This window comes from Pristis pectinata, chromosome 3 (genome assembly GCF_009764475.1).
Source record: "Pristis pectinata isolate sPriPec2 chromosome 3, sPriPec2.1.pri, whole genome shotgun sequence".
In the NCBI taxonomy this organism is placed as follows: Eukaryota; Metazoa; Chordata; class Chondrichthyes; order Rhinopristiformes; family Pristidae; genus Pristis; species Pristis pectinata.
In genome coordinates, this window is record NC_067407.1 from 135,245,836 (window position 1) to 135,261,464 (window position 15,629).

Below are 15,629 nucleotides of genomic sequence, written 5' to 3' on the forward strand. Positions count from 1 at the left end.
CCAAGGAAAGGATGGGCTCTTATGGTACAGAGTGTGATTAGAGGTAAAGCTCAAAAAGCTTATTCTGCTTTGTCTGCTGAGGATGCAGCTGATTATACCAAGGTAAAACAAGCTATATTGAAGGCCTATGAATTGGTACCTGAAGCTTATAGACAAAAATTTAGAGACTTGAGGAAATCTGCAGATCAGACTTATATGGAATTTGCCAATGGAAAGAGAATATGTTTTGAACGATGGTACATGGCTAAAAATGTAGATGGGGATTTTGATAAATTGAAAGAATTGATACTAGTGGAAGACTTTAAAAGATGTGTTCCAGCTGAATTAACAACATATTTATATGAAAAGGCAGTGGAAACTTTACAAGAAACTGCTAGGTTGGCAGATGATTATGCTTTAACCCATAAATCCAAATGGGGACAACCTAAAACCTTTCAAAAGAGTTACAAGGACAATCCAGGCAAACTGGAGATTAAATTGGGAGGTAATCAAAAAGGAAAGGAGGAAAAGAAGCCAGGGCTGGAGAAACCTGTTGAGCGTACTTGTTATTACTGTAAGAAACCTGGCCATGTGATATCTAATTGTGCCCTTTTGAAGAAAAGGAAGGAAGCTGTGCCCAATGCTTGCTTTCAGGCAATTAAAAATCAAAAAGGTTTAGGAGATGCTGTTAAAGATCAGTCCTTGCAAGAGGTAAAAGCGGAAAAGTTGGAGGAGGTGAGAAAGGAATTCCGTTCTTATGTATCAGAGGGTTTTGTTTCACTGAATGATGAGTCACCCCAGGTGCCAGTGAAAATTCTTAGAGATACTGGGGCTAGTCAACCTCTCTTGCTGGACAGTGTTCTAAATTTTGGAGAAGAAAGTGACACTGGTGAGGTAAATCTAGTGCGAGGCGTTACAGATGACACCATGTCTGTCCCTTTACACAGGGTGATTTTAAAGTCAAGGTTCGTAGAAGGACCAGTCGAGATAGGGATAAGACCTAGGTTACCAGTGGAAGGAGTTTCTTTGTTATTGGGAAATGACCTTGCAGATGGAGAAATTGTTCCTGTGGTACGGTTAACGACCAAACCAAGGATTGATGAGTCTGAGAATGATCAAGATGTTTACCCATCATGTGCAGTGACTAGAGCTAGAGCTAGAGAATTAGCCAAGACAGACAGTCCGGTGCAGTCTGATGTGGTTCCTTGTGACAGTCCTAAACAGGAAGAAAATTATGATGCCTTATCTGAGACTTTTCTGTCTTCACTGGAGGATCAACATCCTTACAGTGAGCCTGAATTTAAAGATTTGTCTTTGTCGAGGAAGGATTTTATGGTGGAACAGACAAAGGACCCTGAGTTGATAGAATTGAAAGAAAAAGCTCTCTCATGTGAGGAGATTGAGAAAGTGCCAACTGGATATTATGTCAAAAATGGAGTGTTAATGAGGAAATGGAGACCTCCTCATGTTCCTGTTACTGAGGAATGGGAAGTTATTCATCAGGTTGTTGTTCCAAAAGTTTATAGGGATGAGATTTTAAACCTGGCCCACAGTATGCCTTTGGGTGGTCATTTTGGTGTGAATAAAACTGTAGGGAAGATCTTGAAACAATTCTGTTGGCCTGGTTTGAGAAAAGATGTGGTGATGTTTTGTCGAACCTGTCACACATGTCAGATGGTAGGTAAACCAAATCAAAAACCCCCTGTGGCTCCGTTGAAACCAATTCCTGCTTTTGGCGAACCCTTTTCGAAGGTGATTGTGGACTGTGTTGGCCCATTACCAAAGTCTAAGACTGGAAATCAGTATTTGTTAACCATCATGTGTGCCACTTCTAGATTTCCAGAGGCAATACCCCTTAGAAATATTAAGGCCAAGACGGTGTCAAAGGCTCTTTTAAAATTTTTTACCTTGTTTGGTTTGCCAAAAGAAATCCAATCTGATCAAGGTAGTAATTTTATGTCAAATTTTTTTCAACAAATAGTCTATGACCTAGGAGCAAAGCAGATTGTATCATCTGCATATCACCCAGAATCTCAAGGAGCTCTGGAGAGATTTCATTCTACTCTCAAAAATATGCTGAAGACTTATTGCTTTGAAAACACAAAGGATTGGGACGAAGGTATTCATTTACTTTTGTTTGCCGTTAGAGAATCAATCCAGGAGTCAATAGGATTTAGTCCGTTTGAGCTTGTATTTGGACATAGGGTGAGAGGACCTTTGGAATTGTTAAAAGAGCAATGGGTTAATGAGGAAGTGCACTTGAGTCTGTTGGACTATGTCCAAAAATTTAAAACTCGGTTGGAGAGAGTCTGCCAGCTAGCGAGAGAGAATTTGAAAACCAGCCAGATAAGAATGAAGACATATTTTGATAGACGTGCTCGGCCTAGGACATTCGCAGTGGGGCAAAAGGTGTTGGTATTTTTCCCTAGCCAAAATAATCCCTTGCAATCTCGTTTTTCTGGACCCTACGTTATTGAATCTCGAGTGACTAATTTAACATATATAATCAAAACACCAGATAGACGCAAGAAAACACAACTCTGTCATGTAAACATGCTAAAACCTTATTATGAGAGGGATTCAGTTGTGGCCTTGGTGGATGGTGTAAAGGTTGTTTCTAGAATGCCTGATGTTGATGTTGAGGAAGGCCAATTTAGACCAAATACTGTTCCATCGAAACTAAAAAACCAAAATATCCTGGAGAACCTTGAAACGAAGTTGGACCATTTACAAGTTTCACAAAAACAACAGATGAGAGAATTAATTTTAAAATTTAAAAATCTGTTCCCAGATGTTCCAAACAGAACATCGATAACTACCCATGATGTTGATGTTGGGGATGCAAAACCAATCAAACAACACCCATATCGAATGAATGTGGAAAAAAGTAAACTTGTTGATCAGGAACTAAAGTACATGTTGGAAAATGATATTATTAGACATTCTACTTCAAATTGGAGTTCGCCCTGTGTTATTGTACCTAAACCTGATGGAACTGTTAGATTTTGCACAGATTACAGGAAAGTGAATGCTGTAACAAAGTCAGATGCTTACCCTATTCCTAGGGTGGATGATTGCATAGATAGTGGGAAAGGCAAAATTTCTTACAAAAATTGACCTATTAAAAGGGTACTGGTGTGTTCCATTAACAGATAGAGGACGGGAGATTTCAGCCTTTGTAACCCCTTCTGGATTGTATGAATACAATGTTTTGCCATTTGGAATGAAAAATGCTCCGGCAACATTTCAAAGAATGATTAATTCAGTGATTCATGGGTTAAAACATACAGATGCCTACATTGACGACTTAGTGACTGGGAATGATACTTGGGAAGATCACATCTCTGCGTTAGAAAGGTTGTTTGAAAGACTTTCCAAGGCTAACCTTACAGTTAACTTGGCTAAAAGTGAATTTGGCCATGCCACTGTGACGTATCTTGGTTATGTTGTAGGTCAAGGCAAGCAAGCTCCTGTTCAGGCAAAAGTTCAAGCAATATCTGAGTTCCCTATTCCCACAGGTACGAGGACTGTTAGAAGATTTTTGGGAATGGTTGGATATTACCGAAAATTTTGTAAAAATTTTGCTGATATTGCTCTTCCCCTAACTAATCTTCTGAAGAAGGGAGTAAAGTTTGTTTGGACAGATTCTTGTCAAGAAGCATTTGAGAAGCTGAAAGCCATTTTATGCTACCATCCTGTGCTCAAAACACCTGACTTTGAAAAGCCATTTTCATTAGCAGTAGATGCCAGTGATGAAGCTGCAGGAGCTGTGTTGTTGCAGAAGGGTGACCTTGATGATATTGACCATCCTGTAGCTTACTTTTCAAAGAAATTTAATGAGCATCAAAAGAATTATTCCACCATAGAGAAAGAATTACTGTCGCTTGTTTTAGCCTTGCAACATTTCAGTGTATATGTTTGCACCGCTCAGAAACCATTGACTGTATATACAGATCATAACCCATTGGTGTTTCTGAGCCGAGTCAAAAACAAGAACAGAAGGCTGTTAAACTGGAGTTTAATTTTGCAAGAGTTTGATCTCATGATAACTCACATTAAAGGCAAAGATAATGTGATTGCTGATTGTCTTTCTCGATGTTAAATGGGAAACATGTATCTGTACTAATCTGATAGTCTGTAGTTGTGTAGCAGGATAATTATTAACATTACTAACTGTATGCGCAGTTAAATTTTTCTTGGGAAAATTTTTTTTTTAGGTGGGAGGTGTTACGGACTCAGTGAAAGTCCCTTTAAGATAGAGAATGTGTGTGTATGTGTGTGTGGGGCGTGTTTACGTCAATAGAAGATAAAGGATGTAATGACGTTGTTGAAGAAGTCAGAAGAAGGAGAGAGAGAGAGAAGGGAGAGAGACACCAGCCTGCTTGTTTTCTCTATAGATGGATGAGAAACAATAACTGTGTTTGCCACTGAAACCCATGTATGGAAGTTGGAAGTAATCCGGTGGAGTTCACTTTGTTGCTGACCTGTAGAAGGAAACAGGTATTTGTGTGTGGACGACCACGATTCGGATGCTTTTCGGGGTGAGGAAGTCACTACCGAGTAAACACTGAAGTGTCGTTTGGGTTCCATCGTGGAACATTTGGATTTCATATGTACTCTCTCTATGTTTCTCTACGTCTACGTCTTATCTTCAGACAATGGTGGTTGTTGAAGAAGCCCTTGCTCATGTTTCACCTTATGGCTTGCGGAACTGAACTTTAAGAACCATTCCGGAACTTGGAGTTTGGGACTTTGTCACACACACACACGAAGAGTTTAGTTTTGGGGTTAATGTTCAAGGTTTAACATTTTTGAATTCTAAACATACTAACATTTTTACTTTTATTTTACGTATTATCATAAGTAGTGATTAATAAAATAGTTTTTAACATTGAATCATGCTCAGTGTGTTTCTTTTGTTGCTGGTTCGTGACAATACAAAAGCCTGAAAGCATGTACCACTAGGCTCAAGGACAGCTTCTATCCTGCTGTTATAAGACTACTGAATGGTTCCCGAGAATGATAAGGTGGACTCTACACCTCACAATCTACCTCGATATGGCCTTGCACCTTATTGTCTGCCTCCACTGCACTTTCTCTGTAACAATGACACTTCATTCCAAGGTTATTATGGAAAGAGAGGGAAGAGATTGCTGTGCCTTTGGGGATGATCTTTGCGTTCTCACTGGCCCCAGGAGTAGTGCCAGATGATTGGAGGGTGGCGAATGTTGCTCCTTTGTTAAAGAAAGGGAGTAGGGATAACCCTGGGAATGACAGACCAGTGAGTCTAACTTCAGTGGTCGGGCAAATTATTGGAAAAGATTCTTAGAGACAGGATTTATGGGCATTTGGAGAAGCATAGGCTGATTAGGGACAGTCAGCATGGCTTTGTGAGGGGCAGGTCGTGCTTCACTAGCTTGATTGAATTCTTTGAGGATGTGACAAAGCACATTGATGAAGGTAGAGCAGTGGATGTGGTGTACATGGATTTTAGTAAGGCGTTTGATAAGGTTCCTCATGGAACGCTCATTCAGAAAGTCAGGAGGCATAGGATCCAGGGAAACTTGGCTGTGTGGATTCAGAATTGGCTCGCTCATAGAAGACAGAGGGTGGTGGTAGATGGAGCGTATTCTGCCTGGAGGTTGGTGACCAGTGGTGTTCTGCAGGGATCTGTCTGGGACCCCTGCTCTTTGTGATTTTTATAAATGACTCGGATGAGGATGTGGAAGGGTGGGTTAGTAAGTTTGCTGATGATACAAAGGTTGGTGGTGTTGTGGATAGTGTAGAAGGTTGCTGTAGATTACAACAGGATATTGATAGAATGCAGACCTGGGCTGAGGAGTGGCAGATGGAGTTTAACTCAGAAAAGTGTGAAGTGAAACACTTCAGGAGGTCGAATTTGAGGGCAGAATACAAGGTTCTTGGTAGAATACAATGGCAGGACTCTCAGCAGTATTGGGGAGCAGAGGGATCTTGGGGTCCACGTCCAAAGATCCCTGAAGGTTGCCGCGCAGGTCGATAGGGTTGTTAAGAAGGCATGTGGTGTGTTGGCCTTCATTAGTCGGGGTATTGAGTTCAAGAGCCAAGAGGTAATGTTGCAGCTCTATAGAACTCTAGTTAGACCATATCTACTGTGTTCAGTTCTGGTCACCTCATTATAGGAAGGATGTAGAAGCTTTAGAGAGGGTGCAGAGGAGATTTACCAGGATATTGCCTGGATTGGAGAGCATGTTTTATGAGGATAGGTTGAGTAAGCTAGGGCTTCTCTCTTTGGAGAGGAGGATGAGAGGTGACTTGATAGAGATGTACAAGATGATGAGGCATAGATCAAGCAGACAGTCAGAGACTTTTTCTCAGGGCAACAATGGCTAACACGAGGGGATATAACTTTTAAGGTAATTGGAGAAAGGTATGGGGGGGATGTCAGAGGTAAGTTTTTTTTACACAAAGAGTGGTGGGTGCGTGGAACGCACTGCCGGCAGAGGTTGTGGGGGGCCGATACATCAGGGACATTTAAGAGACTCTTAGATAGACACATGACTGATAGAGAAATGGGGGGCTATGTGGGAGGGAAAGGTTAGATAGATCTTAGAGCAGGGTAAAATGTCGGCACAACATTGTGGGCCAAAGGGCCTGTACTGTGCTGTAGTGTTCTATGTTCATTCTGCATTGTTTTACCTTATACTACCTCAATGCACTGTGTAATGAATTGATCTGTATGAAAGGTATGCAAGACAAGTTTTTCACTGTACCTCAGTACATGCGACAATAATTAACCAATTCCAATTCTGAACCCTCTCCAAATCCTTGCTCTAATGTGTCAACCAGAAGTACACAGAATACTCCAAATGTGGCCTAACCAAAGAGTTATAGAGCTAAAACATGACTTCCCGACTTTCATCCTCAGCAACCCGACCGATGACGGCAAGTATGCCCTATGCCTTCTTTACCACCCTTGTGTTTCCAGTTTCAGGGAGCTATGGACTTACACCCCAACATCCCTCTGTATATCAATGCACCTAACAGTCCTGCCATTTATTGTACATTTTCCTCTTACATTTGATCTCCCAAATGCAACACCTCATACTTGTCCGGATTAAACTCCATCTGCCATTTCCCTGCCCACATTTCCAACTGGTCTATATCCTGCTGAATCCTTTGACAACCTTCCTCACTATCCACAACTCTGCCGATTGTCGTGTCACTCCGCCAATTGCCAGAATTTAACTGCATTTGAGAAGATGCTGGTGAGCCATCAAATGGAAGGTGGCAGAGATAAAAATAGGAGGGTAACCTTTATACTGCTGCGATATACTAGATGTATATCAAGATTGTAGGACATATCTCCAGCACAACTATTTAATGGAAATGGCACACATCGCAGGAGACTTTTAGAGGAATAAAGATATTAATAACTCAAAATTTGCTTATCCAAATTAAGAACAGAAAAGTGCTTAGTAATTGCTGAAAGCTGTGGCTTAGTTAGTAGCACATTTACCTAGTCAAAATGTCATAGGCTTCAGTCCGACACCAGACAAGCTAGTCTGACACTTCAGTACAGTACTAAGGGAGAAGCGCACTCTCAAAGATACTGTCCTTTTGGTAAAATGTTAAACCAAAGCCCTGTTTGACCTCTTGGTTGGGCACAAAGGATCCCAAGGCATTATTTCAAACAATACAGTCTTTTTTAATCACTTGCAGAGATTATCTGGATGTGATCAAACAAAAACAATGACTAGACTTCAGAAGTGGCATTGTGTGTTGGGATCTCCTGAGGTTGTAAAACACATCACAGAAGTAGACGTCTTTAAGTAAAACAGATTTCTGTGGATAATAATTAACATCGTTCAGAATGAATCTTCTTTCACTCTACCTTTTCTAACATGGCGTTTCCATCTTTCGAAATCCAGCCTGGTAGCTTAGAAAGTCTTGGGCTGAGGAAGAAATACAAATAAGGTTTCAAAACAAATCAAAAAACTGCAACCCGAATTAAAAATAGAAAATTCTAGAAATGCTCAGAAGATCAGGCAATATCTGTGGATAGAGGAACAGTCAGGTCGATAACCTGCTGAGTATTTCCAGCATTTATGGTTATGAAACACGTCTTTCCCCCATCTCAGTATTTTCAGTTACATTAGTTTTTGTTTAGCCATCTCCTCAAGCTCAAGGATGACCTGCTTCCATTCCAGTTCTGTGGGTCCTGAGCTGGCTGATGAGCTCAGCGTGGGAGCTGCAAACTCTAACATGGCTGGGGCAGGAGGTAGCTGATGGCACAGTAGGTAGCTAGCTGTGAGGTAGTGCGCTCCTTCCACTGTTTTATGTAGGGGTTCTGTGTGCTCCCAACACACGGACTTGGGGGTTCTCAATGCCATCCCAAATACTCCTTCGTCACTTTGAGAGGTTATGGTCCAGAGATTCCCAGGGTTAGTTGGGACGTCACATTTTTGAGAAGATTTTGAGAAGAGCCTCGAATCTTGTCCTTTATCACCCCTAGTAATCCATTCCCTTGACGGAGCTTGGAAAAGATTATCTGTTTCGGAAGCCTGTTGAATATGTGAACAACTTGGCCCTTCCAACAGAGCCATTTAAGCGTAATTGGAACTGTGATGGTGTTTTCCAGATTTGGGCTGCAAGGCCCATCTTCTCTTGTACTTTATGGATGACTTGGAGTTTCCAAATGCGTGCAAACACAAACATGTGCACGGCTAAGCAAAGCTCTAATGCTATGTACAAATTCACCGACGACACCGCTGTTTTTGGACGAATCACAGGTGGTGACGAGTCAGTGTACAAGAGCAAGATAGGACACCTGGCTCTTTCTCAAACTATAGCATGTTTAAACAGAAAAAATTAGGAGTGGTACTGTTGATCCTTCGCTTAAATTTGAGGAAGTTTGGAGTCCATTTATTCAATACTTCCATATGATATAAGCTGACCTTTTTCAGACCCCTTTCAATAACCTTTGAATACAGAGGAGTGGAGTTGACAACATAATAATGTTTTTTTTTAAATTGAAGATATATCAGTCCAGTTTTTCTTCTTGTAGTTTTTGGGTCTTTTCTGGTTTATTATCAATATTTTTTTTGATTTAGGGGTTCTTTTTTCATATAATTAAATTTCTTTTCAATCCTTCCTTTTGTATTTGTTCACTTAATAAGAGAGCAGGAGATCTAGATTTTTTTTTACTCCTTGTAATTATGTATATTAACTGTTATGATTGTTATCCTGATCCCTTTGCACCACATGTATAATTACTAATGTTATATATATTATTTTGTACTAATTTGAAATTAATAAAAAGATTGAAAAAGGAAGGTCACCTGGCTGAGTGGTGCTGCAACAACAACCTCTCGTTCAACGTCAGCAAAACTAAAGAGCTGATTGTTGACTTCAGGAAGGGAAAGGAGGCAGACATGCGGCAGTCTACACTGGGGGAATCGGCAGTGAAGGGGGTCAGCACCTTTAAATTCCTCGGCGTTAACCTATTGCATGACCTGGCCTGGGCCCAGCACATAGATGCAATCACAAGGAAGGTGCATCAGCATTTTTATTTTCTTAGAAGGTTAAGGAGGTTCAGTATGTCAACGAATACTATAACAAGCTTCTTTCTACAGATGTACCGATTAAAGAATCCTGACTGGTTGCATCATGGTCTGGTACGGCAATTGGAACGTGCAGGAACATAAGAAGCTGCAGAGAGTGGCGGACTCAGCCCGGTACATCAGGGGCACGTCCCTCCCCACCATCAGTAGTATCTACAGAAGGTGCTGCCTCAAGAAGGCAACATCCATCATCAAAGATCTCCACCATTCGGGCCATGCCATCTTCTCACAGCTACCATCGGGCAGGAGGTACAGAAGCCCAAAGTCTCACATCACCAGGTTCAAGAACAGCTACTTCCCTTCAGGAACTTGAACCAACCTGCACAACCCTAATCACTACTTCAGTATAGCAACACTATGACCACTTTACACTACAATGGACTTTTTTTTTGTTCCAACTGTATTCTTTCTTGTATAGATGTGTATAATGTATGTTTAATTTACTTTTTTCTTGTGAGTGTATCTGATGCTATGTGTCTATGATGCTGCTGCAAGTAAGTTTTTCAGTGCATTGGTACATACATGCCAATATGCCAATAAACTCGACTGTTTTGACTTTGACATTGTCCAAGCATTGCAGCTAAACTACTGAGGCTGCTCTGACCTTAGTTCTCGGGTGGAGGTAACATAGGTTGAATAGCTTTCCATTAGTCCTGGAGATTAACTCCACTCTAACATGAAGCTTTGTAAAGTGAGGTGCAGTGTTGTGGTGAGAAAGACTGAAAAATGTGTTGCGACAATGACCCAATCTTACATGACACCTATCTACACCGAGAATGTAATGAAGTATCACTAGTCCTTAAACATACAACGCTGCTTAAAGACGATGTTATATCCAGAGTGGATAGGACTGTGAGAGTTAGATTATATTGCAGGGTGCTTAATCAAACACTGTGCAGGATTATCAGAGTTCTGTACATATATCCTCTCGCCATGTGTAAAAGTGTATTTAGCAACACTGTTTAAAGTTTAACATTGGAGGGTGATCCACAAAAAACTCGCAAAAAGGCAAGAGATGAGACACACCATAACATCCCTACAAATTCTCGAAACTTAAGTTACAACACCCATGTTATAATTCTGTAAAAAATTAGTAAAGTACTGAATGGAGGTGATACGCAGTATTTAAAGCAATGAAGATAGAGTGGAAAATCTATTGGAACAGAATAGGCCATGGAAAACATGGGATTTAGTATATAGTACATGAAAGCCGAGGATTTTTAGGTCAGGTTCCTAGAGCTGGATTGAAAGGGTCAGAGTTGTACAGCACAGAAACGGGCCCTTCGGCCCACCTTGTCTATGCTGACCATTTTGAACAGCTGCACGAATCCCCTTCGCCCACATTAGGTCTGTGTACTTCTACACCTTGCCTGAATAAACGTCTCAGATACAATTACTGCGTTTGATTCCACCAGCTTCTCTAGCAGCGAGTTCCAGATATCAACCACTCTGTGTGGGGGGAAAGAAGCTTTCCTCTAAAATCCTCTTTAAAATTTCTTTCTCTCACCTTTGACCTATGTCCTTTTATTTTTGATACCCTTCCCACAGGAAAAAAAAACTGATTGTCCACCCTACCTATGCCTCATAATTTTATATACCTCTATTGGGTCACCCCTCAGCCTCCTTCACTCCAGGGAAAAAACTCAGCTTATCCAATTTCTCCCCATAAATAAAATCCAGGCAACATACGAGTGAATCTCCCTGAACTCTCTCTAGCACAACCACATCCTTCCTGTAGTGCGGTGACTAGAACTGCACACAGTACTTCAAGTGCAGTCTAACTAGTGTTTAGTAAAGTTGCAAGATAAGATCCCAATTTGCCTTCTTCACCACCCTATCTACTTTTGATGCCACTTTCAAGGAACTATCAACTTGAACCACAAGGTCCCTCTGTTCATCAACATTCTTTACTGCTCTGGCATTCACTGTACATGTTGTATCCCTATTTGACTCCTCAAGATGCATCATCTCACAATTGTCAGGATTGAATGCCTGCTGCCAACACTCCACCTAATTTTCAATATGACCTATATCCTGCTGTATTCTTAGACAACCTTCCTCACTCAGCATAAACCTACCAACTTCCGTGTCATCTGCAAACCTATTAATCATACCTGTTACATTGACATAATGTATATCACAGAAAACAAAGTCCCAGCACTGATCATGATGGTACTGCACTGGTCCCAAACTTCTAATCAGAAAAGCATCCTTCCAATACTACCCTTTGCCTCCTATCACGAGTCAATCTTGGATCCAATTAGGCATCTTGCCTTGGATTCCATGTGCCTTAACTTTCTGGACCAACCTACCTATGGGGGAACCTGATCAAATCCTCATTGAAGTCCCTATAGACCATGCCTGGTGCCCTGCCTTCATCAATCTTCTTAGTAATACCTCCTCAAAAAAACCGAATCAAATTAGTGAGGCAGGATTTCTAACACACAAATGCATGCTGACTATCCCTGATCAACTCTTGCCTTTCCAACTGTACATAAATCCCATTCCTTAAGATTTTCTCCAATAACTTCCCTTCCACCGATCTAAGGCTTACCAGCTTGCAATTACCTGGCTTATCCCTGTTGCGCTTCTTGAGTGAAGGAACAACATTAAGATATCTTTATTAGTCACACGTACATTGAAACACACAGTGAAATGCAACTTTTGCGTAGTGTTCTGGGGGCAGCCCACAAGTGTCGCCATGCTTCTGGCGCCAGCATAGCATGCCCTCAACTTCCTAACCAGTACATCTTTGGAATGTGGGAGGAAACCGGAATACCCGGAGGAAACCCACGCAGACACGAGGAGAACGTACAAACTCCTTACAGACAGTGACCAGAATTGAACCCGGGTCACTGGTGCTGTAGTTGCATTACGCTAACCGCTACACTACCGTGCTTGCTATTTTACACTACTGTATCTGCATTAGCTATCTTCTAGCACCTCACCTGTGGTTAACAAAGGTACAAAAATCATTGTCAGGGTCCCAGTTATCTCCTCCCTCGCATCCCCTATCAACTGTTATGCGTCCCATGACATCTAACACCTCCTCCTTCTTCAGACTATCCACGCACCTCTCCCTGAACTTGCCATCTTCGGTCCTTCTTCTTGATGAATATGGATGAGAAACATTCATTCAAGATCCCACCCACATCGTCCGGGTCCATGCATATGTTACCCCATTGGTCTTTAAGGGGACCCACTCTAACCCTTGCTACCCACTTACTCCTGATATACTTATATTCCTGAACAACTATCTATCTCCCATTTTGCACTGGTGTACCTTGCACCTGCTAGCATTGGTCTGCTTCTTGTTCTGCCCAATGCACATTGACCCTTTTTTCACCCCTTACAGAGGCAATTTTTTTCCCAACTGATCTCCTCAACAGTGCTGATTTGATGGTGCAATTGTTTGAGGGAATCAAACTTCATTGTAGCAAGTTCTAACCCTCCCAAAAGTATCTGAAATCAGGAAATCTTTCAATACATATGAAATTTCACCTAAACAGCAACTTCAGGCAAGAGTGGGACAAATTTGTGTTGTATTAGGAGATATGATTTTCCCTATATCGTGTCAGTTAACAAATCTGCTGCCAAGGTCCATAGTTCGGGTGATCAGCAGTGAGGATACAAGCTATTTCTTAATGATCAGAGCTGGTGGTCACCTACGTCAATTGTTCACCCTCATTATTACCTGTTTAACTAAAACAATTTGGATGAGCTGGGCATTTAATCCAATTTTCTTAATCTGTATATTGTACACCATGGAGCCTTATGATTTGCCAGTTCAAGTGTCAGCCTGTAATTATAGGAAACTTAGTTAAACAAGTTCTATGCACAACATACCTGTGGACAAGTGGCAAAGGCAGGAAGTGGAGGGCCGATGTCATGTCCAACCCACAGTCCAGCATGATGGTGGTGGACTTGAACTTCAGGATATTGCATGGCAAAGTTGGGTGACCAGATAAGCAGTACTGATGGAGGAAGCAAAAGAACAGGTTTTCATTCCTCAAAGAACACAAATAAACACCCACGCATAAATATAAAGAACATAGTACTAAGAAGAAAGTAATAATAGGTGCAGAATCATCACTTGTTTAGATGCCAGTGAGATTTATAAAGCAGGAAAATAACTGTTTGTAATAGCAGGAATGTACTCGATTTCATACTGGAAAGGCATAATTTTCCCATTATTCACATGATTCACAGCAAGTATTGTTCTTCCATAGATGTGTGTGAGAATTGTACACTCACCAAGTCTAATACTACGAGCTACAACCCTGGCACTACCTGTTTTCAAAAAAAAAATTCCAATGGAAATAGGAATCTCATTCATCAAATATTCCACTGGAAAGGACAACAAGCAAACTCTAAAACTCTAAAAAGCTAAGTTAACACAATGGAATGAGCACACTATTATAGCAATAGAAAATCACCTGCACTTTGAAATATACTTAAGGAATGAAAATAGGTTGTAATAAGGATGCTGTGAATCTTGACAAACCGTAGGATTATGTGGGGCTGAAATTTCTACATTATGTCAGAACGTCTGAAAGAAATGCATTTCCTTTTGAGTTCATATTAGATTTCCTGGTCAATACTAAATGTAGGTATGGAGGACAGTGAACCAGGAAGTCAAGACCATCTCCTCCAATTGTTCCCAGGCCAACCTGTTGTTTCCAGTTTCCATTTTTAAAATCTTTATGTGAATGCCATGCCCATGTGACATTATTTATTTAATCTTTCATTTTTGAAAAGATCTGAGTTTTGCTGACCAGGCCAGCATTTACAGTTTTGCAGATGACACCACCATAATGGGCCAGATTTCACACAACAACGAGACGGAGTATAAGAAGGAGATAGAAAGCTCAGTGGTACGTTTTCATGGCAATAACATCCCCCTCAAGTCAGCAAAACGAAGGAGCTGGTCATTAACTTCAGGATAAGGGACAAGAGTACATGCCGCTGTCTGTATCAATGGTGCTGAGGAAATAGTTGAGAATTTCAAGTTCTTAGGTGTAAGTATCACCAATTTGTCCTGGTTCAGCCATGTTGACACCTTGGCCAAAAAGCACACCAACGCCTCTACTTCCTTAGAAGGCTAAGCAAATTCAGCATGCCCACGTTGCCTCTTACCAGTTTTTTTTACAGATGCACCATAGAAAGCATCTTTTCCAGATGCATCACAGCTTGGTGTGGCAACTGCTCTGCTCAAGATCGCAAGAAATTGCAGAGTTGTGGACACAGCCCAGTCCATCACACAAACCAGCCTCCCCTCTGTTGTCTCTGTCTATATTTCCCGCTGTCTCTGGACAGCAGCCAACATAGTCAAGGCTCCCTCACACCCCAGTCATTCTCTCTTCTCCCCTCTCCTGTCGGACAGAAGATACAAAACATGAAAGCACATACCACTACACTCAAGGACAGCTTCTATCTCACTGTTATCAGACTCTTCAATGGACCTCTCATATGCTAGAGATGACTTCTTGATCTCTCAATCTACCACGTCATGGCCCTTGCACTTTCATGTTTAGCTGCACTACACTTTCTCTGTAGCTGCTACACCACATTCTGCATTCTGTTTTCTTTTTACTACCTTAATGCACTTACATATGGCATGGTCTGCCTGGAAGACACACAAACTAAAAGTTTTTCACTGTATCTCAGTACACGTTTCAATAATAAACCAATTCCAATTCCAAATGCCCATTCCCAATTGAATCAGGTTACTTTCCAGGCCCCATTCAGAGGGAATTAACATGTTGTAGCGGTTGCTACCGCGGAATAAAACAAGACGCTAGTCGGAGGATTGCCAAACAAGAACTGGTTTATTTTCCCGCCTTGCGCGGGCCCTTTAAGGGAGATTGTTCCCGCCCAATGAAACCAGCAATGACGTAAGTATTATGTCATCAAGACTTTCCCGCGCGCGGGTTCTCCCTGTCGCTCGGAAAGACGAGGCCCGCCGCCATCTTGGGCCTCGTCACTCCGACGCCGCGCGACCCGACTGCCGAGCCGGTTCACCCGACTAAACGGTGAGTTGCCACACTA

General features: G+C 41.5%; 1 protein-coding gene across 3 annotated transcripts in view; it reads right to left on the reverse strand.

Moving 5' to 3' along the window:
* Positions 1-15,629, reverse strand: part of ints9 (integrator complex subunit 9) — a 57,193-nt gene that overhangs the window by 32,251 nt on the left and 9,313 nt on the right. For all 3 annotated transcript variants that reach the window (XM_052012799.1, XM_052012800.1, XM_052012798.1), the window contains exons 2-3: positions 13,428-13,555; positions 7,853-7,913 (exon numbers count right to left, since the gene is read on the reverse strand). In XM_052012799.1, coding sequence (XP_051868759.1) covers positions 7,853-7,913; positions 13,428-13,555 — 189 coding nt within the window. The remainder of the gene's footprint in view (positions 1-7,852; positions 7,914-13,427; positions 13,556-15,629) is intronic.